Below are 23,944 nucleotides of genomic sequence, written 5' to 3'. Positions count from 1 at the left end.
TGCACTTCTGGCAGGCGAATCTATAGGGGAGACTGGGCGGAGGCAGGCTTTGAATATTCAAGTTGCCCGCTGCCTCCCCCTCTCCCGCTCTTGGCGGGTTATTTATTTATTTTGCTGGCTTTTTTACAAGTCTGCTTCTTTACTGCAGGTTTCACCAAGTTAGGTTTCCAGGCAATCAGCGCTTGTTAAATATTCCACTGAGCATGATATTGCTCTCCTGTCTCTCTGTACTGACGCTCAGCTACGGTAATTTGCTGAACTCAGCTCTCGCATATGGGGATTTTTTAAAAATAACAAACCTATTAATAATAATAATTAAAAAACACTTGACAGGTGGGAACAGCACATCTACATTGCTCTGTGTGCCCCAGCGGGAGGAGGGGCATTCAGCCACTTTTTCTAATATTTTGTGCAGGCTGTGGGCGTTGGCGAGGCGGTGTTGTCTAACCCTGCTTGGTGCAAGCCTTAGCGATGCTGGGGTGGCCGCAGCATCTCCTGGCTGTTAGGGCTTCCACTACAACTGTAGCTTAGGGGACAGAGGCTTTCTTCTCCTCCCCACCCCAGCCTTAACATGCACGGCATCGGAAGGGGGGGGAAATCATGGCTTTTGCCAAGATCCTGAAACTGGAGGAGGCTGGGATTGTGTTTCCAGGGAAAGTAATTATGGGCTTGGAAGTGCTGTTGAGGAGCTCCACAAGTGAGGTGCCAGCCTTACCCACTCTGGTCTGAGATAAAACTCCCTTTTTTTCAGGATTTCTGCTGTGTGAAAAACAAAACATGGGGGGAGGATCCATTTCAAGCATCTGCCTTGGGATATCCTGTTCTCCTTCCAAAAAAATCCAACTCAACTCTTTCTCTCTCTAGAGGGTTGTAATTCCAGCACCTGGTGGGTGCTGGCAGCTGGCAATATGTACAGATACTCCAAGCCCTCCTGGGCAGGTGGGCTTGCAGTTTTTCATCAAGAAGGTTTCATCAGAGAAGCGCAGCCCTTTGGATGAACGTCCTTGGATATCTGGGGGTGATGCTGTGAGACCCCTTCGGGTTCCTGCCAGCTGGGCTGGTGGCTCCTGGGGACCCTGCCCTTCGGAGCCCTCTTGACCGGGCTCTGGGCCAAGAACATGGTTTTCCAGGCTTCCAGGCTTTTTGCTGAAGCTTTAGGAGCCTGAGAGGGTGGGGAAACCTGTCAATAAGGATCTGGAGGTCTTAGGGGCTTCAAGGGGTGTCTGTCCTCTTATGCCAGCAGTAGGTTTGAAGGTTTTTTCTAACCTAGACCAGAGGGCAGACTCAGGTGTGAAATTTGGGGACTTTTAAATCCTGTTTGAAAAAAGAACCACACTCGGGATGAAGGCAAGGAGTTTAAATTCTGGAATGGCCCGTGTCACCCACCTGGCGTTATTAAAGCCCATGTGAAGCCCTGAGGAGATTTTTGGGATGTCCTGGGGTTTCTGCTTCAAGAAGTCAGCCTTGACCCTTTGATGGGGCAGGATTTTATGCACATGTAATTCTGCCAACCTCTGTGCTGTGCGAGAAAGGGGGAGAACAGGTCTAGACATTTTAATAGTAATAGTAATAAAGCCCTTGGTGGCATAATTCAGGGAAGATTGTAGCTTTCAGCCACGTTTCACAGTGTCTGTCCACCTGGAGGGAGCTGCGAACCACATCCTCCAGCCTCTCTCTTTCATTAAATAGGCGGGCTCCAACCCTGCTCTTATCCTCTCGGCAGTCTCTGAAACGCGATCAGCACACGGGTAAAAACAGGAGTTGTCCTGCCACGGCTGTGAGCTCTGTAAAGATGGGTTTGAGCTGGGTAATTTTCTCTGTGTTGGCCCTGCCGTTGGCAGACACCATATCATTAGCCCCGGGAGAGGTGGCGGGGTGACGGCAGCTTTGCTGTAAGCCCCATTAGGAAACTTGGTGCGATGTGCATGTTGCCAAAAAGCCTGTTTCTCTTGGCTTTATGCTCTGCTTTTGCTCACAAAGGTGATAAGGGTGAATCTCAGCTTTTTCCCAGGAATACCGGGTGCTCGGCTCTTAGATCAGGCTACAGGGAGCTGATAGCTGGGCACTGTAGGTTACTGGGGGGGTGGGGGGTGGGGGTTTCTGGGTCTTATCTAGTATATCCTTTCTGGAAATCCAAGCCTGGTCTTCTGTGCTTTGGCAGGGATTGGTTCCTAGGCTTTCCCACCCCGTTTGCTGGGTTGTTGAGTTGGTCAAGCACTGTCATGGATTTTCTCTCTTCATTCTTTAGTGTGCTGAACCGCACCCCAGTGCACCTCGTCCATGAAATCATACTAGTGGATGACTTCAGTGATGATCGTAAGTGACCCTTTCTATGTTAAAAGCGAGGGGCCAAACTGAAAGAGACTGAGAGACTGGGATTTACGCAAAGAAGGGGGAAGAGTTTGTCGAAGTGGAAGGAAATTTAAAGCTCCGTAGGTGTGGAGAGCAAACTCCACTTTGCCGGGTTTGCATCACCGCGTGGAGAATTCAAATTCCAAATGATCAAATGATCAAACCTCTTCTCATTAAAATAATACAAGAAAAGTGCATGGCAAATAATTTTTATGCCCAGTAGACATGAATCCAGTCCTTATCCGGTTGTATCCTGCTGCAGCCATGGTGTGTTTAATCTGGCTTTCAGCTGCAGCCAGGAGCAATTCTGGGTTGAAACCACTGGAATTGCACAGAAGAACAATAGTCTGACCCTCCTGATGTATGCATATGTTCTGCATACATTTACGTAGCTGGCCAGCAGCTCTTGATGGATTGTTGATTTTTTTTAACCCATGTAAAGAGGATTTCCCACATGGGCTGCCCATTTCTGAGAGGCACCGTAAATAGCGCTGTACGCCACAGACAGCCCACATCCTCCTGCCATTCTCTCCCGGTTAATGGTGTGACTCAAGTGAAATCAATAGGTCCAATCTGCAGCAAAAGGCGGTAGCTGAAGCCCCGGGAGCTCCCAGGGAACTACCCCAGCTAAAGACCTTGCCTGGTGAGATGGGCGAGTGGAAGATCCAGGTGCTGAGAGTAAGTGCTCAAAAAAACTCTCTCAGGCATAAAAAGGATGATACCTAGGCCGAGCAGTCTGTGACACTTACATTTCAAGCAGCTGCAAAATGTAGCCATTTACTAGGAAACGTGGAAACAAAACCAGAGAGGTTTAAAAAAAAAAGGATCTATGCTTTGCTCTTGGATGTTATAAATAGGCACTGCCTCGGAGAGCATTAGGGACAGATTTCACACGAGACCCACTTCTCGGCATCGACGCCTCCCTGGGGAGTCGCTGAAGCCAGGGGAAGGGGTTGCAGTGATTATGGTGAGCTCTGGAGTGACTCTGCTGCACGGGGGGCCAGGCTAGGCAAGCCTGGGGACCAGCGGAGTGGCTGCAACGGGGAAGAGGAGCAGGTGCAAGGACTTGAGCTGCTCTGGCGTACAGCAGAGCAGGCTTTTTGAAGGGTGGAGAAAGTAAATGCTGATTGTTTGGCTAAATAGACAAAGCGCTCGCCTTCCTGAAAGGAGAAAGGTTTGTAGAAATGCAGCTCCCCTGTTCAGCACACCCAATGGCATGAGCTGAGGAGAAGGAGCAGGGCTCGGTTTAAACTCATCCCAGGGCACCAGGGGGGAGCCTGTTTCCCATGTAACTTACAGCAGCCCCTTGGCTACTCGAAATAGGTGCTTCTCAGCTCTCTTACATCTCCTTTCCTGTGATAGTCTGAGCCTGCTGGCATCTAGTCTGCATGCATTTACATAATATACATGTATTTGCATAATATGCTATACACACACGGTCAGTTTTTTCCCTGCAACCCACCCCAAGCAATTGGTGCTTTTATCTCGTGCCTAGTTGTGTCTCATTTCTCACCGCTGTCTGTCCGTTGACCTTTTATTCGCTGGGATGCAGTTGTTCTGCACGTAGGTTCCCAGCAAATTTCCATTGCAGGTCTGTAGCCAAGCCCTGCCACTTCTGCTCCCCTGGTGTGTGCAGAGCAACGCAGCTCTGTACCCGAGTTGTTAGGGACACCAGTACGGTGATGTCTTTTGTCAACAAAGATTGCTGGAGGGGATGAAAGCACTCGGAGGTACATGTGGATGCACGGGGTGGGTGGCAGGGATGGGGCACATACGTGTGTGTTTATAGCACTGAGGAAGAAGAGGCAGAGAAGTGCTGAGAGGCACGAAGGGGTTGTGGAGGTCACGGCGTGGGTGTGTGGAGGTACAGGGGGCGGCGATGGGTGCACCTGCCTGCAGGCCCAGCTCGTGCTGGGAGGAATCCAGGTGAGGAGGGATGCTGGGGCTGCGGGCAGCAAGAGCAATGGCAGCAACTGCATTTGGGATTGCAGGACCTCCCTAGCTTGGGTGTGAGTGGCTCTGGGGCCTCTCTGTCCCATGCAGCTGCTGCCCCGGGCATGAGGAGCCCTCGGATACTCCACGGGGCTCTCTTTCACCATCCCTTTCTCCTCATTCGGGGCTCCCAGGAGGCTCGTGCCCCACCACACAGACATGCATCAAACGGCTTATGTGTTGCTTTGCAGCTACCAAAAATAGTAATTTGCATTAATGTGCAAAAACTCCAACTCCGACCCCAACCACGGCTCTTCTATGCTGACTTTACAGCATAATCCAGCTGTTCTCTGTGTAAATCTGCTGGGTTTACACTAGTTTTATGAAAACTGCTGCTCTGCCAGTCCTGATTTACACTGCATGAGCTGAGCGGTAAGACTGTTGTGCCCCAGCAGTGTCATTGCCCTAACAAGCCATCAGCCAGTCCAGGATGGGGTCCTCTCCCTGTTCCCGATCTCCCCTAGGGCCATTTCTGCTGCCAGAGCCACCGTGAGGGCTGAAGGTGACATGTCCTCCCTTTGTGTTTCCCAAGCTGACGACTGCCGCTTGTTGGGCAAGCTCCCCAAGGTGAAGTGCTTGCGGAATGGACAGCGAGAAGGTAAGAGGTGCCTGCCCACGACCCAGGTGGGAAACCTGGATTTTGGGAGGCATGAGAGTGATGGAGCCAGGGGGGACCTCAGTGGAGTGGGCGACAAGGGAGGTCAGCGGTTCGTGGGGATGGGGGGCCCTGTTAAAAGGAGATGTGATAAAAGGCTGGGATTTGAAATGGATCCCTCCTCTCTCGCTGAAAAAGATGGGACTATTAAGATATCCAATGAGGCTCAGCTGTAGCTTATTAGCCAGAAAATTAGAACAGGCAAAACAAAGCCCCGGGTCTTATTTTTAAAGATGTTTGCTCTAATGAAAGAGAGGAGATCTGTTCCTGCTGCTTCTGCGGGATTTTTAAAAAAAAAAAATTAATTATATTTGAAAGATTAAGAAAAGCTATATGGAGGATGAATGTATGTCCTACTGGGCTGCTGCTGGCAACCTTTTGAGACATCTTCCAGCTCCCCATAGTCTGAATGGGTGTTTTCAAGTCCTGCTTTGCAGTATTAGGAAAACAAAAAACAAAGAAATTTTTCATGCTAGAAATCAAAGGTGTGAGTCCAGGTGTGTGTCGGATTGGGGAGACTGAGGAGCGGAGAGGGTTTGTCTGTGGATTCTTTCTGCAGAAGGTTTCAGCTCTGCAGGTCTGGTATCAGGGTGGCATCACCCCCCCCATGGGTGTAAGAGACACGCCTGCTTTGGCAGGAGGGTAGGGGAGGTCTCCATAGACCTGCACCTCCTCCTCACCTTTTTCTCCTGTGTTATGGGGGTACATATGTGCTCGCCCCCAGCACTGGATGGACCTGCGGGTATTAGTGCTCTATAAAGCAGTCAGGATGTGGGAACCCAGCCTGGAGGGCTTACCTTACTTAATACATCACTGAAGCTGTATCCCTCAGGACCTACCCGGATTTGGGGAGGGCTGGGGTGAGTACAGCAGACCGTGCCTACCCACAAGATCTTACAAGTTGCAGAGAAGGATACAGGGGCGACCTGCATTGCAGGAGGTGATCTTGGCAAACGCTGGATTGCTCCAGGCTTTGTTCTCCAGTCCTTCTCCCTCCTGCTCAGAGGCTGTTCCTTCGCCCCTTTCCTCTAGGGAATTTTAATATGAAGTTCAGTGACCTCCTTCTGCATGGACCTGATGTGTGTCTCCTCCCTGAAATCCTTCTGGCTCTCTTTATCTGCATCTATCTTCCCTCATATTACCACTGTTTCTTCTTCATCAAGAAGCTTCGCTCCCCTTGAGCAACCTGTGTGTCCTTGTTTGCCAACGGACCATCTCCTTTCCTATGTTGCGGTTCACTTGAGCATTGGCTGCAGGCAAGAGGAGTGTTGGAAAGCCGGTTGATTCCTGTATAAATAGGAACAGAGCATCTTTAAGAGCAGTGATCTTGCCGAAGAGTCTAGTGTGAAATCCATGCATGCAGCTGTTTTCCGTGACCTCTCTCTTCATTAATTTTTCTCTCTCACAAACGCACACGGCAATCCAGCTCCGAAGGACTCTAAATTCACTGCCAAGCGGGCTCTTAGCACCGTAAGAGCTGACCCTCTTTCCTTGGTGAAATATATGTTCCCATTGAGCTGCAAATCAGCAGTGCCCCCAGGGCGGGAGAGGGATCTGGGGGTCACTGGGACACAGAAAGGGGCACAGCAGGGAAAAGTCAGCAGTCTAAGAAAAGCCTGATTCTGGCACAAGTTGATCCCACCCTCAACTCCCTTGGCCCGTTCCCCACTGACTTACATCTGTGTTAAATTTATTACCTTCAGGTGGTTATGAAAGCATTTTGAGTCGTGTTTTGCCCCAGAAGGTGACAGCAGAAATAATTGCGCAAATTAAGGATTGGCATAAATGCCATAAATCATTAATCTTGGTGGAGCTATTTGCTTTTTGCTTTGGTGATCTTGGGAAACGGTTGACATGCCTTGCAGCACCGGGAAAGAGGCAATGAACCCAAGCCATGTTTTATCTGAATGGGGTTTAGATGGGTCAAAACCCAGGAGATGCACGAGTGCAGGAGACGATGCTGGAGGAGCCCAGGGACGTTGCCCAGCCATCTGGGCGGCAGCTGACGTGGTGTGTCCCTGAACAGGTCTGATCCGGTCCCGAATCCGAGGGGCAGATGTGGCAGAAGCAGCAGTCCTGACCTTCCTTGACAGTCACTGTGAGGTGAATAAGGACTGGCTACTTCCTCTCCTGCAGAGGATCAAAGAGGTGAGTGCTCCTGAGAGGCCAGGGCCACCCTCAGGGGACGCATCGCTGATGTCCGCCTCCTCTTCCCTCTCAATGGGCATGACCACCCAACCGTAACCAACTGCATGCAGGCATCCGAGTAAGAAAGCGATGAGCTTTTGGGGTGCGAAGTGGCCTTTGCTGGTCTTCCTCCAGCCAGCAGCCAGGTGGGATCGTCTCCATGACGGGAGGGCGTGTGGGTGGGTGGGACAAGGTGCCTCCTGGGGCAGTGGGGCTGTAACCGGCAAGCACAGGTTGAGTGGTGAAAGGGGAATACGTGGGCAGTGCTCCAGCAGAGTTTTTAATTAGGCTCATGTAAAATGCTCAGTGCTGATGATTTAAGGGAGTGACGGCTCCTTGAATAGGGGCCGAATTTAATTTCATGCAAATTAAGCGCTAATAAATTGATTTAATAGGATTTAAATTCTGCTGATTTCGGAGCAGACAATGACATTCGCCTTTTGCCGGCGGCGACTCTCACCAGACGTGCGCACGGAGGCTCCCGGCACCTTGTCACTTGAGTCAGAGGGAGCTCTGTGCTGGTGACCTGCTGGCACGGTGCAGGGGATGAAGCCTTCAGCTCCAGCACGGGTGCATGGTCCTTTCCCTTCGCTGTGCCTTATTCCTCCACCCTTGCTACACCTCTGGTTCCTGATTGCTAGTGTTTATTACTTGGTAATTTTAAAACTACTGAATTATGTTGGAATAAGGGCAGCTGAGGAGCAAGGGGAAGCTGAGGCAGTGGGTTATGGAGAAACCTGCTCGGCTGGTGTTCACGGTGCCCCTCATCCAAGGCATCCTGCTTTTCAGGCCGCCATATGTGATAGCTGTGCTGGCTGGGCTGTGCGTCCCCTGTGCGCAGCAGCGATGGGACGAGGGGAAGGGGAGCACAGCACCAGATCAGATCCCTCTGCGGTGGGTGAGAGCAGTTGGTGCTGCTGGCCTTTGTAGTGCAGCCAGCGCTGGAGAGGTCCCAACCTCGGTTTGCAGGCTGGGCCGCAGTGCTGCTGATAAATGGTAATATAATGAAAACGGCCTTTTCATGTTATCGATCACAGCTCTGGTGGAATTACGAGAGCACACGTTATGATACCCCACTCGAGCCTCGTAGCTGGCCTGCCCCAGGGTGGGATTCACCACTAAACTTTACTGCATCGGTTGTTCCTCTGAGCTTTTTTAAGGCAGGCATTCCTTGTTCTCTGCTGAAGGCCTGCTGTATTTCCGTGAGGAATATCCAGAGCAATTGCCTCTTTCCCAGGCAGAGCTTTTGCTGTGTTTTGGCAGGAGAAGGGCAGTGGTGGCAGCAGGAAGGGGACAGGCAGAGCTGCTTTCCCACGCAGCTCTGGGACTGTGCCCCACGTTCGGCGCCCGTGGGGTAGGTGAATGCGGATGCCATGTGCAGCATGGCCATAGGAGTTTCACTGCATCGTGGTCTGAATATAGCATCACATGCAAACATCACCTCCGTGAACTTCTTTTTATTTGCTCTTCTGAGTTAAATCTTTGGTTGGAAGTAAGGCAGTTGGTAAGCTTGTGCTGCACTTATCCTGCCCGCTGTCTTGCAGCCCAGCTGAGAGCAGCAATGGAGACCTACTATGAAGAGTGTTGAAGGACTTGCAAAGCAAGTGGGGTCCCACTTGCTTGCTTTTTAACTGCTCGCAAAAACTGCAGGATAAGGGCAGCGGGTCTTTGGTTTCCTTCTTTCCAGACCCACTGTACCCATCCTTTCCATCAGGGTTAAAATATTGATCAATGAACTGTATGAAATGTTACTGCTGCCACCTTCAGGCTGTGCTAAAGAGCTGGCTTCCCTGTCCAACCGCTGCGGTGAGGATTAGCTGCCTAGAAAGAGCATTTTCTTACCGTGTTACTCCTAGGAACAGTCTGCTTTGAGCTAATGTGATTTAAGTTTCAAGCAAAGGAGTGATGAGTGCCCTGAAGCACAGCTGGCACTTTCGCCACCACCAGCCACCCTGCACGTCGCTTCTCTTTCTTTTTTTTTCTTGGACAGAGCAGCTATTCCTGCAGCTTTCTGTGGTGGGAAACGCACCATGTGCGCCTATATGTGCCACCATGCACCCACATTAACGTCCCCCTTGCGCCCCACGTCGAGCTTTCCCGGCAGCCGATGGCATCCCCCCTCCAGGCCCACGCTCCCTTTCGGGTGTGGGCAGCGCGTGCCCGGCACGTGGGTTTGGAAACAAGCAGGACTAGAAAGTCTAGGAGCAAATGAAAGGGTGTGGGGGGAAGAGAAGGGGCCTGGGGGGTCTCGGACCTGTGCCCGGGAGGGTGCGTGTCCCAGGGAGTGGCAGCAATGGTGGGTGCTTTGCACCAGCGTATTTGTAAGCGTATGACTGTGAGCGCGTGGGCACGCGGGCTCTTGTTTTTACTTATGGAACAAACATCTCTAACGTCATTAACGGTGCATTTCAACTGAATAATGTTTCTAACAATGTGATTATCCAGCCCAAGACATATTTACAGCATGACTCAATGAGCTTGCCCCAAAACTGAATTTTGGGGCAAATGGCACTGGGATCAACCAGTGGATGGTGACCCCCTACTTCCAGTTCAAGCATTCCCCCCCCCCCAGTTTGGTGCTCTTCTGGGGCAAGGGGAGGCAGGTGAGGGGCAGCCTGGCCCTCTCGCCTTGCCTGATGCTGCTGTGGGGCCAGAGGAGCAACCGTGGCCTGTTTTGTTGTCCATTATAAGGCCACGATGTAGAGGTTGGAAGACAAGCTGGAATCAAGGTCCTTTTCCAAGGTTGAAAGGCATCCATTGTCTTCAGGACCATTTTCAGAGTTTTTTTCCTGTTGATTTAATTGCATAATTTGGTTTGTTTGAGGTGTGTACTGGAGAAATGCATTCTCAGGTTTTTGAGAATTTCATGTGAAAGAGGATTGAAGGTTTGGGTGTTGTTAATATTAACATGCCCTGACTACCAAAAGAACAGAAAGATAAAGCTGCCTATAATAAGATCTGGTGCTCAACCCAAAATAAATCATAGCAACAGTGCTGTGCTCTTGAGCATGCCGTGCTTTTCTATTGAGGGTCAGAGAGGCCTTCGTGAAAGCTGAATAAATATAAATGTCCCCATGACATGGCAGGGAAAGCGAGGCAGGGAGAAGGCTGCACTGCTGAAAGCTGCTAGCACTCTGCAGTAATGCACTCAGCCAAGAGGTAAAGGGAATTTTCTTGCAAGAAGTTGTGCTATGCAGTGAGTATAGGTGTGGAATTGAAACTGGAAATGAGTGTGGGCTAGTTAGAAGTGCTCACCAGTAAGATGCTTGAGGGGCAACTTTTAAATGACTGGATATGATCCTTTCCCTGCAGTGTTTGGCACACAAAGCCGATGCTTTGCTTAAAACCTTTTCCCTGCCCTTAGGCAACTAAAGGATTCTTGGAAATAGTGAGCTGCGGCAGTCTGAGGGGCACTACGCAGCAGCTATGATGGGTTTGAAAGGCTCTTTGTGCTTGGACACAACTTGACCTTCTCCATGTGGTAGTAGGTACAGCAGACCTTGCCATTTCAGTGAGTTGTTTGACTCACAGAAAGTCATGTTAAGACTCCTGACTTGACGTTGTTATGGAAATACCAAGTATTTGTCATGCTCATTTGGAAAACCTGAGCCCTAGTCCAGCTCCTGGCTCATGGCCTTTGGTTGCTTCTTCCTACAGCTGTATTCGAATACTTCTTTGTTAGGACTAATTTCTAAAACAAAAAGTCTTTTCCAAGCGAGAGAGCAACCTCATGTGTGCTCAGATGCTTTTCTTTGCATGGCTGTGAGAAACGATTTGATCTGGCAAGGGTAAAAGCTTGAAGTTTGAGCTATAATTGGAGTTTGGGATTTTTGAAAAGAAAAAGGGAGATAAGAGACCAGTCAAAGCTGTCAGAGTCTCTTCCTCCTGTAGATATTTTTGTTCGTAACTGTTTGTATAATCTCTTTGCCCATAACAAGATGTTAATTAAATCACCACCAACTATTTAAAATAATTCGGGTCTTTTTTTTAACCCTTTCACACCTTTGGCGAAACTCTAACTGTATCCCCATAGTTTGTACATTTGAAAAATGCCTGTATTTAAGCTGCTTGGCTGCCTGTGTTTTTCCTCTGTTGTTTCAACTGCCTGTTTGTTGCCTGAAATCCAGTAAAAAGTATTTAAGGGAGGTGAAAGGGGAATACATTGGTGAATTTGCAAATGGCAGGCGGAGTTTGCATCCAGCCAAGTTCAGCGCCAAGTACATGCACAGCCTGTGGAGGGAGAGACTGCAGGTGAAGCCAAAGATGGTGAGAGATGCTAGCTCAGTGGCCAGCAGCATGCCGTCTTCTTTCCCAGGAGCGATGGTGCCTGCCTTCCCAGCCTCTTTTGCCGGCTGGCTCCCAGCAATACCTCTGCTGCTTGATGCTGCTGCCATTAATTCCTTGGTTGAACTGATGTGATGGCTGAGGAGGAGGAGGCAGTGATAGGCACCTGTGCCTAACAAACCTGAATGACACCGAGATTTCCAGCCACCTGGTGTCTCCAGGAGTTTAGAGCATCCCTTGACCAGTTTGAGCGGTGTGATCTGAAGTCATGGGTCATTTCACTTCTGCTTTCCAGGATCCCACCCGAGTGGTCAGCCCCGTTATTGACATCATCAACTTGGACACTTTTGCCTATGTGGCGGCTTCCTCGGACCTCAGAGGCGGTGAGTTCAAGCCACGTGCGTGCCCCGTGGGCGTCCGTCCCGTGGTGTGAGAGTGCACTGGCCCGAGGAGCTGGTGGCTCTGCACTACACTGCTGGCTCCTGCTATCTTGCAGAAAGTGCATTAGCACTGTTCATTGCTCCCCGCTGGCTCTTTTCAGGCTATTTTAGAGACAGGTAAGCATGGCGCGAGGAATGTGTTTGCTACAATGGATAAGGCGGTCAAGCAGGAAAGAAGGGTCATGTCAAAGCCGCCCTTGGCAGCACTGAAAGCTGGGGTGCCGAAAAGAGATGTGGGATGTCTAGGCAACAAATGGAGGATGTGACTGTAGTGCTTATTAGTATGCGTGTGCTATTTGTAGCATGCAATATCCATCAGAGCGTGTATCTCTGTGCACAAGGGGACAAAGTAAAGTTTCATCAGCAGCTTTAATTCTGACTTTTCCTGCCTTTGGAGTGCTTGACTTTGCAATCATAATGCAATGTGTTGTTTCTTGTTCATATGCAGTAGTAAAATATGTTAGTCATTGGACTCTTCTCCCAAGAGCTGCATCTCCATGGCTTGAGTCATTTGAAAGTGGGGAAAATATTCCATCAAACATGGCTTCTGCAACCCTCATTGCCTCCTAATCCATACCCATTTCTAATTTCCCCATGGTAATTCTCTGCTTTGGTTTTAGGTTTTGACTGGAGTCTTCATTTCAAATGGGAGCAGCTTTCTCCAGAGCAGAAAGCCAAACGACTTGATCCTACCGAACCCATTAAGTAAGTCAGGAGGGGGAAGGAGGCACCTGAGGAACATGGGGCAGGACAGGCGTCTCATCTGACCTCATGTGTGTCACCGTGCACCGTAGCAGTGTGATATTCCTTCCAGGGCAGCTCTGAACTTCTAATACGTATAGCAAGCTCCTGGCTAGCTTGGGTTTTGCAGTACAGCTTCACCTCCCAACATTGAAGCCTGAGGGTGCTGCAAAGGTAGAAGGGGTATATTTATGGCTTAATATGGTTAGAGAAAAAGCCCAGTGCTCTAGACCCCTGCTTCTCTCAGCTCATCTATCACTTAAAAATAAGGCAGTGTCCTCAGCCCACTTGATAAAATATGGTATCTAGTCCAGCCCTTCCAGATCAGCACTGCTCTTCTGGACCTTGCTGAAGGCTCCTCAGAAATTCAGGATGAGCAGGAGAAATAGTAAAACTGAACAGGAGAGGTGCCATCTGTCCTCATGCCGTGGGATGGAGGGAGTCCCTCATTCTGCTCAGAATCTCTCCTGGCAGCCAGCCGAGTGCTGGTGTCTGCCTCCCCAGCCGTGAAACGCTGGGGTGTGCAGCATGGGGGAGACCAGGTGTTGGAGGAAGCTCAGGGCCCCCGAAAGCTCGCAGGGGAGCAAAGCACTGTTGCTCCTTAGGATGCTGTTGTTAACAGGAGCTCTCGCTGACTTCCCAAAGGCTTGCCTCGCGTTCCTGGTCATTCTGCCATGCAGGGCACTGCAGAGACTTGCCCGGGCGCAGTAGTCGCCCCAGCTCCTCCCAAGCCTACGCCAAGGCATCCACACTATCTGCAACTGAATGGAGGCAGGACTTGTGCCAGGAAATGGCGAGTCTCCTCGAGCTGTCTTCTGGGTCTGCCCTCCCCTCCTCCATGGACCTTCTCTGTGCAGTTTTCTTAGCGAATCCAAAGAATGAAAAATAACCCTGTTTTGAAATAAAGATCACACAGCTAGTGATGGCTTTTAAAAAGCCCTTCTGAATTGGCTCTGCCTTCCCCTCCCCAGTGGAATGGTGCTCTTAATAGGCTGGCTCCAGGCAAAAAGCCCATCTGAGTGAATAACCCCCCCGAGCGCTAAGTGCATTTTCGATGCTGAAGCCTACAATCAGGGCTGTGAACTTTGGGCTTGTAGGAGTTGTGCTGATGGGTGCATTAGCCAGTCATTAAGTGCCAGGCAATTTATGATTGACAGCAAAATACCAAGGCGGCTGAAAGAAAGGCTCATATGCTTTTTGAGGTGTGTTGTCCTTGTTTGGTGAGAAGGAGATACGTGGATAACGTCCTGATGATGGAAGAGGAGGCAAAGGGAAGGGCTGCTTCTGTACACTGAGGTGCTGCAGCAGCATTTGAGAGTGTCCCCTCTTCCCTTACCCATTCTGCAGGACTCCCATCATTGCCGGGGGGCTGTTTGTGATCGACAAAGCCTGGTTCAATCACCTGGGGAAGTATGACAGTGCCATGGACATCTGGGGTGGGGAGAACTTCGGTGAGTCACTCTTCCTCCTACACCTTGCTGTGTTGGCTTCTCTTCCTGAGTCATGCCAGATGGATACAAGGTCATTTTGGATTTCACTTTGAATGCTATCCATGGTTTCCCTCACATTCATAGGTTACGGTCTCACGTGAGTAAGGGATCCAACAACCATGAATGATGGGAAGTGTTAAGCAATTGTTGGTAATTGGGACTCCCTGCCTTCCATGCTGCTTTGATTTTCTATTGGTAAATACCCTAAACCACAGAGTTTTCAGCTTTGGTGTTACCAACAGATGAGAGAACACCGCACGCACCCTCCTATTCCTTCCTGATCTTATTTTCTCATTAATAAAGCAAAGATGTGTCTTATTCCATTGTCTGACGATAGCATTTTGAAGCTATGAACTGAGGCATCAGTGCCTTCCTGAATTTGCAGAGTGCCTGAAACAGCAGCTCCATTGGCATGGCACAAGCAGGTGGCAAAGCAACATGGCTGCTTATCCATTCTTGTATTGCTAGATGGCTGAGCGCTGCCAGGCTCTCCTTGACACTATTGTTTTTTCCTGCACAAAAAAAAAAAAGGTTAAGAGCTAACCTAAATTCAGTCACCTCTGCCCATTATCACAGGGCAAGATGAGCATTAAGAAATCTCCTCCATGCAGACTTGAGAGGGCACGTGAAAGAGGTAACAGCCTGTCCCTTGTCCCCCATGTCAAGCGGAGCTGGATCAGGCTGGGCTGTTCTCTCTTTGAAGCTGTAGCGATGCTGCAAATCGGAGCAATAGACTGTATCCGTGAAAGAAGGGGGAGGCACTTGATGTCAGGGAGACAGATCAGAACCTGGCTTTAATAGCTCACACCTCTGGGGAGTATGGCTAGCAAGGAAGGAAGGATCTTGTGTCTTAATACATACAGCAATGCTGTCAGTCATCCAAGGGAACAGATGCTGCCTCCTTGCAGTAACCCATCCTCTGCCTGGCACTGTTGTTTCCTTCACATGCCTTTTTCCTCTAGCATATTTTATTTATTTATATCTTGTTATGCAGTAGGATCTCTCGCCCTCGTGCTTTCTCTCTGTGGGTGGGTGTCTTGCCACTGGTCTGTCCCAAAGCATCTGCTCTTCCGAGTGGGGTGGCTCTGAGGAAACCTAGGAGGGAGCAGCAGCCTTCCCGCCTCCCCCGCTGGATCAATGGCCCAAACAAAGCATTCCAGAAGGGAACTAGACAGGAGGAGAGGGACTGCCACCCTGCGCCTGACCCGCTGTCCGTCTCTGCTCCTCGTTCATCTCTGACAGCAGCCAGCACGAGCTGCTCCGGGGAGATGAACAGTGACGGGACAGCCTGCCCACCCGGGAAGCTCGATTCCAGCAGCTTGCTCAATGCCCTGCAACGGCAGGTGTTGCGCTCCTTATGTGTGGTTATGGCCTATCCTACAGAGCGCCATGTGTCCCTTACTGGTGCTGTGTCCTGGGAGGCTGGTCCCGACCTAACATGTGCTGGCTGTGCTGCAGGGTGTAACGCTGCCTCAGGGCATCGGTGTGACAAAGGGAAAGGTGAGGAAGGAGCCAGGCAGGTTAATGCTGCAACAGAAAAGTGCAGGTCTGCATAGCAGCAGGTGAGATCCTGTCTTGCCCATTGCCCGGAGAGCAGAAGCATGTCTGCTCAAAGCTGCATCTCCTGCAGGCGCAGCAGCCAAGGGCAGTGTGTCCCACCTCTCCTTTGCACGCAGGCAGGGGCAGCTGTGACCCTGCTGGCTCCAGTCAGCTCTGGGCAGGTGACAGAGGGCAGGAGCTGACCAAGCGGCTGCTCGTTTTGGGCACTCGCAGCGAACTCTGCTTTTTCTGGTCCTGAGGGGCTGCTGGACACTGGTCTTGGGGAGCATCGCTGCTGCCTTTATTGTTATTGACTGGGCAGTTAGAGGGGGCTGGAGACTTCAGGCAAAACAAAAGCAAGTGTGTTTGATTTAGGAGGAGGACATTGTAGGTGTTTTACTTCTTAAATTTACTTAATCCCCTGTAGGTGAATTGATGAGTAATGGCAGAAGGACTTGCAGGCCAGCAAGAAGCGCTAAAGGTATTTTGCCAAGCTAAGGCCAAGCCCAGTGCACCCCAGCACGTATTGCTCGCACCTCTCCTGGGGGTCGTTGGGAGGGGACACCTGCACTGCAGACATCCCTTGCAGGCCAGGTGGAGGGTGCTGCCGGTTCCTGCTCCCCTGGCTCCTCTGAGCTGGCCCCACGCCATGCCTTCACTGGCGCCTCAGTTTACCTCCTCTCGAAGCATTTAGCTCTTGGCTGCCTGTCTGGAGACCTTGTTTGTTAGCTGCCATGGATGGCTCTGTGGGTCATCCCTACCAGCAGAAGCCCATGCTTTAATTGCCTCCGCTGGGACTGCAGCAGGGTCTGCAGGGTGCAACATGTCTGAAGCGGAGAGCTCAGACTCCTCACCATCTCCTGCCTCCCCAGCACTGTGTTTTCATTCCAGTTCACAGTGCACAGAGATCACCTCAGCTCAGCTCTTTATTAGGCTTTAAATTAAGAGCAAGCAAGGACTGAACGGTGCAGGTCCTTCCCTCGTAGTGCTTCAGGGAGCTGCTCTTCTCCCAGGCTGAGCAGAAGGACCAGAGGAGGGGAAGGCACGACGCAGCAGCCACGCTGAAGTTCACAGCTGCTCAGCTGATTGTCCCCTTTTATCGGGCACCCTTCTGATTTACTCAGCAGCGCTGTCAGTGTGGCCGGCGCTGTGACACACAGGCAAGTGAGAAACAGCCACATGCGAGGGGACCTGAGCACAGCAGCTTAGAGTGGCTGCATCCTGCCGTAATCTCATTTCCCTGCAGCTGTGATTAAGGTTGCTCCCAATATCACACCAGGACATGGCACAAGGGCACGTTTTATTGGCCTGTTATTACCCAGCTCTGGGGAAAGTGGTGAGGCTCCAACTGCTGTTGCAGCTCTTGCCTGTAAACACAGCACTGAAGGGAAAGGATTTCTGGAAAGAAATGCTTCTCCCTGTTGTGCTTTCCCACCCCAGCCTTTGCTGGCCCCTGCTGCCAGGGCCAGCTGTTGGGGATGGGCTCAAGCCTTGAATTTTGGGCCCAGGCATCAAGGCGAAAGGGCTTTGTGGCTGTGCCAGCCTCTCGTTTCCATCAGCTCAGGAGCAGGCGGCCTCACGAAGCTGGCTCCCAGCTCTGCAGCAACGTGCACCTGAGAGTAGGTGGCTTTGGAGGTCTGGGCTCCAGTTCTCCTTTGCTCCCTGAAGTTGTGAGCTGTTTTAGGAGGGATGGCAGCTTTGCAGGCTGGCAGTGCTTGCTGTTGGAGGAGGAGTGCCTGCCTGTCCACACTGGCCAAATGGCCTTCCCGCCACAGGCGCTTGTCTTGCCAGCATTCAACCTGGGGACGAGTCATCCTTGTGCTGGCATATGTGAGGGGACTGCTGGGAGCATGAGCTGGCAAAGTTGATGGGTGTCCTCCTGTCTGACTTCTGTAGTTAAATGGGGGGGGCGGGGGGTGAAAAGGAATTTGTAGTTTTGGAGTAAATACATGCTATGTGTAGCTCTATACTGTCAACAGATGATAAAATAAGATGCAAAGAACTGCAGAAGCCTTTTCTTTTTAATTTCATATCTTTTCCATGCTGGTTCTGTCTAAGGATGGCTGTCTGACAATATAGCTGCAGATTCAGAGCTTCACAGGTGTTAGGACCAGATGGACCCATTAGATCAGCCATTCTGTTCACCCGTCCTACCTCACCAGCTAGGATTTCATCCAGCTCCCTGCCAAGAGCCCTGTAACTTCTGGCTGGTGTCAGTTGTGCCACAGGCTCGTTTTCCTCCAGAAGGGTCCCATGGACCCGCCAGAGAGTGGCTTGGGGCAAGCAGGAGTCATTTCCCATACTGACAGCTTATCCAGATTTTTGGGATAATCCCTCCCACCACTGACCTTTGCTTGTGTGAAGGTATGTGCCTTGTTGGTCCGCAACATCGGCACTCACGGCCCAGAGTACATGCTGGGCAGGGTAAGCTCCTATCCATTTTGGGACAGGTCATCCCAGGTGATGGATGCATAGCTCTCTGTTCACTTTCCAGAATCAATGGTGGATTCATAAAGATAATGACCACTGTAGCGATTAATACACAGAATTCCTGGCCTCTCCTGGTGAACTTGACAGCCCTTTGGAGGGAAGTGACTCTGAAATAGGCAGGGCAGAAGTAATTAGGGGAGCGCAAAACTGGCAAGATGATTCTGCAATGTAAGCGGGGCTGCATGAATAGGGACCTACTTACTGTCTTGCTCTTGCCATTATGATAGCACCTGCTGTGCTACAGGCAGGTTTCAAGTGCACTGACTTCAAACAGATCGCAAGAAGCTTTGAAATGCACTTTTAAAGGAGTTGTGCCTAGGAAAGCCCCTCTGGTAATTGATTTACCCCAGTTTAATGTGGTAGAGGATGAAGTGCGAGGTAGCAGTAGGATCCAGCCTGCTCTAGGACAGAAAGACAAAATGCTGAAGCTGTTTCTCTTGTAGAAATCTCTTTCCGCGTGTGGATGTGTGGAGGGAGCTTGGAAATCATTCCCTGCAGCCGTGTTGGACATGTCTTCCGGAAGAAACATCCATACGTCTTTCCAGAGGGAAATGCCAATACATATATTAAGTAGGTGTTTTGTGCTTGCTTTGTTCTTTGTGAAATGGAATATGGTGCTACCTTGTGGGGAAGGGGAGCAGAGAAGATGGGGAGGAGACTTTGTTTGGAAAACTTTGAAATATCCCTGGGCAGGAATCTCCTGAGCTGAAGAAAATGCAATTCAGTATGACTCTCCCTTAGGATTTCTACAGTGTCAAGAATATGACAGAAATAGGACACATATATGGTACCTTTCATCAGCACAGAAATGGAGGGACGTCCCCAGCATCTCCCTGAGCACTAGCTACCGTAACAGCAAATGGTTTAGACCCTAAGGTCATCAGAACGCATTTATAATGACCTGAAATCAAGCTGCCAGCAATGTCTGTCAGTACCCAGTGACCTTAGCTGAGGGCTGAGCGTGGCTCAGCTGAACCAGAAAATTTGGTTCCTGATGCCTCTCCGAGAGGGGAGCCGAGCAGCATGCCGGAGTGGGTGGCTTCGCCCCCAGGCTGGTGCTGTCTCTCAAGCAGAGGCAGCAACAGGCTGCACCTTGCTGGCAGGGACACCATGGAACTGCCAGGGCATCCCAGCTGAAGGGGACCTGTCCTCACACACAGGAACATAGACTGAACCAGGTACTGAAACGGCCAGCTGAAATGGGCTAAGATCCTGGAAACAGCAGGCAAGGAAAGAGGCAGTCCAGAATCGGCACGGGAAAGGTGATGGGAGCAGATAGTGAAGTCAGGAAGGATTTTCTCCTTTTTTAGAGCATGAGGCTGAAGGTTGTCTATTAAGTAAATGACAGAGAAAAACACTGGGGGCACTTATACTTAATGCAGGGTTGTTTCTCAGCTAAACTGCATTTGTGTGTGTTTACACACCAGGCATTCCTTTTAGTGTGGCTTTCCCAGTGTTATAAAGAGCCGACAACAGTATTTGCGAAGACCCAGCCGCTTGCAGCGGGGTTACCTGGGCTCTCTGCACCTTCCCCACGATTTGCGTGAGACAGCGAACTGGGGGAGTGCAAATTACACCTCTCAGTTACACCTAATACATGATTTCCAGCCATGCAGTGTGTGGAAGGGGACCTTGTCACCTTGCTTCAAAAAGATGGCGTTGAGGGGCACAGGGCATTGTTGGTATCAAGGAGGAGGGCACAAATTTGAGAGTCACGAGTAGGGCCCTTGCTTTTAGTAGTGAAATAAGACTCCTACAGAAGAGGCTGGGATGTGGCAACATCTCCACTGTCAGAGTTGCTGCAAACCTGAGTGAAAAGGCAGCATCTGCATTGCATCACCTGCAGGAGGAGCAAGGGGAGCTTGAATGGGTACAGCTCTTCTGGCTGCACCCCAGGCACAGGCGCATGGGGACTTTGGGGAGCTCTGAGTCAACGCCTCAGTGTGAGCCTCGGCATTTATTCCCATGTTTCTTATAAACCCAAATGACATCAGGAAGCCGAGACAAAAAACCCTGAACTTTGGGGAAGGTTAGATACAGATGTAGACACTGTGACTTTGGCATCTCTTGAACAAGAGCACTCAGACTATTGCAGTGGCCTTACAGAGAGAGGAAGAAGCACCATGAATCAGCAAGGGACTTAAAAGCAGCCTGGAGGAACATATCTGTCAGCATTAGGAGCTGGGATTTTATTAACCTTATGGTATCTATCAGCCTTAAACTTAATGTTGTAGTATATAGACTGAGAGGAGAAGCAGCTTCTGGCAACCTGTTGCTATGTGCTACCTGTTTAAACAGAGATGTTAGCAAAAAATATCTCCACCTTTCTGCCAGATATTGATTTTTTTCCACACGACCTCTTCTTCAGTGTGAGAGACAGCTCAGGCTCCAGTGTTGTGCTGGGCTCACGTGCAGACTATCTCCTGTTCTGGCCATGTGGGACTCGGCTGGATCAGAGCCTGCCCCGTGGCACCCGCAGCCCAGTGGCATGATAGCAACAGCTTGGAGGCACTGGCCTGCCTTGGAGCAGGAGCTTGGAGGACTCCCCTGACCCAGACAGGGATGGGCGGATAGGCACGGAGCAACAAAGCCATTTGCAAGGAGAGTTAGAGCCATCTGAAGTCAACAGAAGATTTTCTGCAGTTCATAAATCTTCTCCAGGCACCTGGCTGATGTGGAAGACTGAGATTTACGCTACAGCACTGTGGCCAGGTTCGTTTCTGTTAAGTTTTGAATGCTGAGATTTGCAATCCAGGAGGGCAAAGCAGAAGAGTCCATACAGGATTGACGCAAAGGAAATCTTTGCCTTCAATCTTCGGCAAATTTTGCACCACTTTTCAGAGCTCCATCCCAGCCACTACATAAAACCCCAGGCATGCCTGCCTGGGAGATGATGCTTAGGAGAAGCTTCAATTCTGAGTCTGGTGGATGGAAAGCGTCCAACTGAGTCTGAAATGGTGAATTCTTCACCCAAGCTTTGGCCTGTTGTGTTTGGTCCCTGGAGTAATGGGGAGGAGGAGCACCTTCTCTAGTAGCGAGGGGTGGGCTGGCTCAAAGGTGATTTGGGTGAAGCCGAAGACCAAGCTGAGGATGGGAGGAGAGTGGGATGGATCAGTCGGGGCGTTTTAGAAAATGTCACCTCGGAGGCTTCCTTGGTTTCACCCGTCTTTCATTGCCTCCTTCAGAAACACCAAGCGTACCGCGGAGGTGTGGATGGACGAATTCAAGCAGTACTACTACGCGGCTCGTCCGGCAGCCCAAGGGAGGCCTTATGGAAAGTAAGTGTCTTTCTCTGCTGCCTGTGCCCTGCCTGCTGCAGTGGGTGTTCACGGTGACACCGCCCTGCTGCGTAAACCCGCCTGCATCGTTTCTGTAGTAACGCTCAATTAAATGCTAATGGTAGGCAGATGCTATGTACACAGCAATGAAACATATAAACAGCTAGTTTATATGCTGTGCTAGTTTATCCCAGTGAGCAAACCAAATCGAGGTGGAGGAAAACCCCCTCTGCCTATGTCCAGCCCTTGGGCATTAGGTACAAGTACTTCTGGTCCCAGAGTGGAGTTTGGGGGGGACAGTCCATAGGTCTCACTGGCAGCTAAAGGGCAGGAAAATCATCAAATTTTGGGCCCACTAAGGCTTTATTGAAAAGGAGCGAGTGCTTTGTATGCGGGGAGTTTGCCATTCATTCTGTGAGCAGTCAGAAATGCCTCCCTGTCAGGTGTACTCTATTTGTGTTAATTTCTCATTTTCATATGCTCTTCCTTTCCTTAAAAAGTTTTCTTTGGACCACAGGGGGTCCTAAATCCAAACCCAAATTCCTTCTGGCTCAATCTCCAGGATAAATAAATTGAAATCCTGGTGACTAACCTGTTTCCACTGAATTCATATCTTCTTCCCATCCGCCAACACCAAATGAAGTAACAGCTCTGTCCTGCTAAATATATGAGGGTGTAGAGAAGATAGCCTATGTGAAGGGAAGGTACTGGAGGCTTCCTGCTGCTCTGTAAACGCCAGCTCATAACAGCTCCGTGGGTAGAGGCTGGCCCAGGGAGGAGCTGGAGTTTGGAAAACGTCACTATACAGCATGATCCCTCAGCAGAAATTTTGCCCTGGTTAATGAAAGAAAGGAGTATTTCACTGTGTGATTAACTTCTGCTGACTTAAAGGCATGTTTAGGTGCTCTTGGAAATCAAGGCCTTCTGTGGTCCTGTAAACTAAGAGTAACTTATAATAGCATATATTAATTTCCTAGTATATTAATATATTAAAGAAATACTTATTGCACATAGTAGATAGCATACTTTTTTTTACTAATCAGTTTTAAATGACAGTACTTTTCCATGAACCTTTTCATCCACCAAACTCCAGGCTCCTTGTTAAAATGGCAAAATGTCATCATGCCATTTTACCTAGTGAGACCTCCAAAGAGACAGAGATCAAAACGACCACCCAAGCTCATGCAGAAGACAGCAGAAAATACAGCTGCTGATGCTCTTGTGTTTGCTGTCTGTGCATATCTGTTGGGTTTCTCTCAGCTTCCCTTTTTGGTACGTTGTGTCTCACCTTCATGATTTCCATTGTATCTCTATGATACTCTTTTTCCCACAGCGTCCAGAGCAGAGTGGATCTGCGGAAGAGGTTGAAATGCCACAGCTTCAAGTGGTACCTGGAAAATGTTTATCCCGAACTTCGGTATGGATGTGCGATCTCTGCCTGTCTCTAGCAGGGCAGCAGGATGCCCCATCCCTCCTGCCCCACAGAGCTTTCTTCTGCCCCTCCAGTCCCCATGCCTCTCCCTGCCCCAGAGACACAGGCACCTCCTCCCTTGGGCTTCACAGAAGGGCATAGTGAATTTTGTGCTGGCTTTAAATACAGCTTGCTCACAGTGTGACATGGTTCATTTGTGATCCTGCTTTCTCTAAGCAGCCTTATAGACTCCGCGGCTCTTTGCTGCAGGGCTGGTGAGAGGCAAAGCACCAGTTGTTTCTCTTTGCTCTTGGGGCTTCCTCGGGTATCCTCCTGCCCACACTGTGGGACAGGTGGTATAGGGATATAGCCAGTTTTCCTTACAAAAGTATCCCAAGGTAGAAAATCCACTGTAGCCTCTGGTGGGTTGTTTCAGTACTTAATGACTCTTGCTTACAAAAAAAAAGCACCTAATTTCCAGTCCTTTCACGCTGTTCTGTGATACTCAAGACTTATGTGTTGTGAAACCATCCACTCCAGGCATTTATGACCTGTATGCAGGTGGCTCTGCCTTACTCCTAGCCTAATGCTTTGCTTAATATGCACTTCCACGGTTGCTTTTGCACAGATCCCTTTTAGTCACCGAAATTACTCCAGAAACCATTGCATCCATTCCCCTGGTCACTATCAGGAACCATACTTAGAAAGGGTGCAAATGTTTTGGAGATACCTCCAGGGACCTGCTGGTGCAATGGCTGAGTGCAGAATCACAGGGTGAAAATGATTTATAGATGTTTTCTTGCTTTTTTGCCATGTGTGGCACTGCACAGCAGCATTCACAGGGAATGCCAGAGCTCTGTGGTGGTTTGTTATAAAGTTCCCCACTCCTGTAAGCTGAAGGCTGACCTTCAGCCTGCTCACAATCTATCGCTTGCTGCTCTGTTTGCCTCGTGCGGTGTTATTTATTTTTTCCTCTTAGAAAGGCCGGCCATCCATCTCTGAGTGCTGCTTCTGCAGCATCCCTGTCCATGTACTGCTCTCAGTGGTTCAGTATTGTACTAGGTCTTGCCACTCTCATTTTCTGA

General features: G+C 50.1%; 1 protein-coding gene across 3 annotated transcripts in view; it reads left to right on the top strand.

Moving 5' to 3' along the window:
• Positions 1–23,944, top strand: part of GALNT14 (polypeptide N-acetylgalactosaminyltransferase 14) — a 103,777-nt gene that overhangs the window by 66,606 nt on the left and 13,227 nt on the right. For all 3 annotated transcript variants that reach the window (XR_015708808.1, XM_087776829.1, XM_087776830.1), the window contains exons 4-12: positions 2,249–2,316; positions 4,877–4,942; positions 7,026–7,147; positions 11,766–11,853; positions 12,531–12,615; positions 13,999–14,102; positions 18,614–18,740; positions 21,356–21,448; positions 22,782–22,865. Coding sequence is in view for 2 of the 3 variants with exons in the window: in XM_087776829.1 (XP_087632955.1) it covers positions 2,249–2,316; positions 4,877–4,942; positions 7,026–7,147; positions 11,766–11,853; positions 12,531–12,615; positions 13,999–14,102; positions 18,614–18,740; positions 21,356–21,448; positions 22,782–22,865 (837 nt within the window). In the remaining variant the exon portion in view is untranslated. The remainder of the gene's footprint in view (positions 1–2,248; positions 2,317–4,876; positions 4,943–7,025; positions 7,148–11,765; positions 11,854–12,530; positions 12,616–13,998; positions 14,103–18,613; positions 18,741–21,355; positions 21,449–22,781; positions 22,866–23,944) is intronic.

Source organism: Nipponia nippon, unplaced genomic scaffold (assembly GCF_047370975.1).
Source record: "Nipponia nippon isolate SJK-2023a ecotype South Korea unplaced genomic scaffold, ASM4737097v1 scaffold_4, whole genome shotgun sequence".
In the NCBI taxonomy this organism is placed as follows: Eukaryota; Metazoa; Chordata; class Aves; order Pelecaniformes; family Threskiornithidae; genus Nipponia; species Nipponia nippon.
This window is presented reverse-complemented; position numbering and strand designations above follow the sequence as displayed.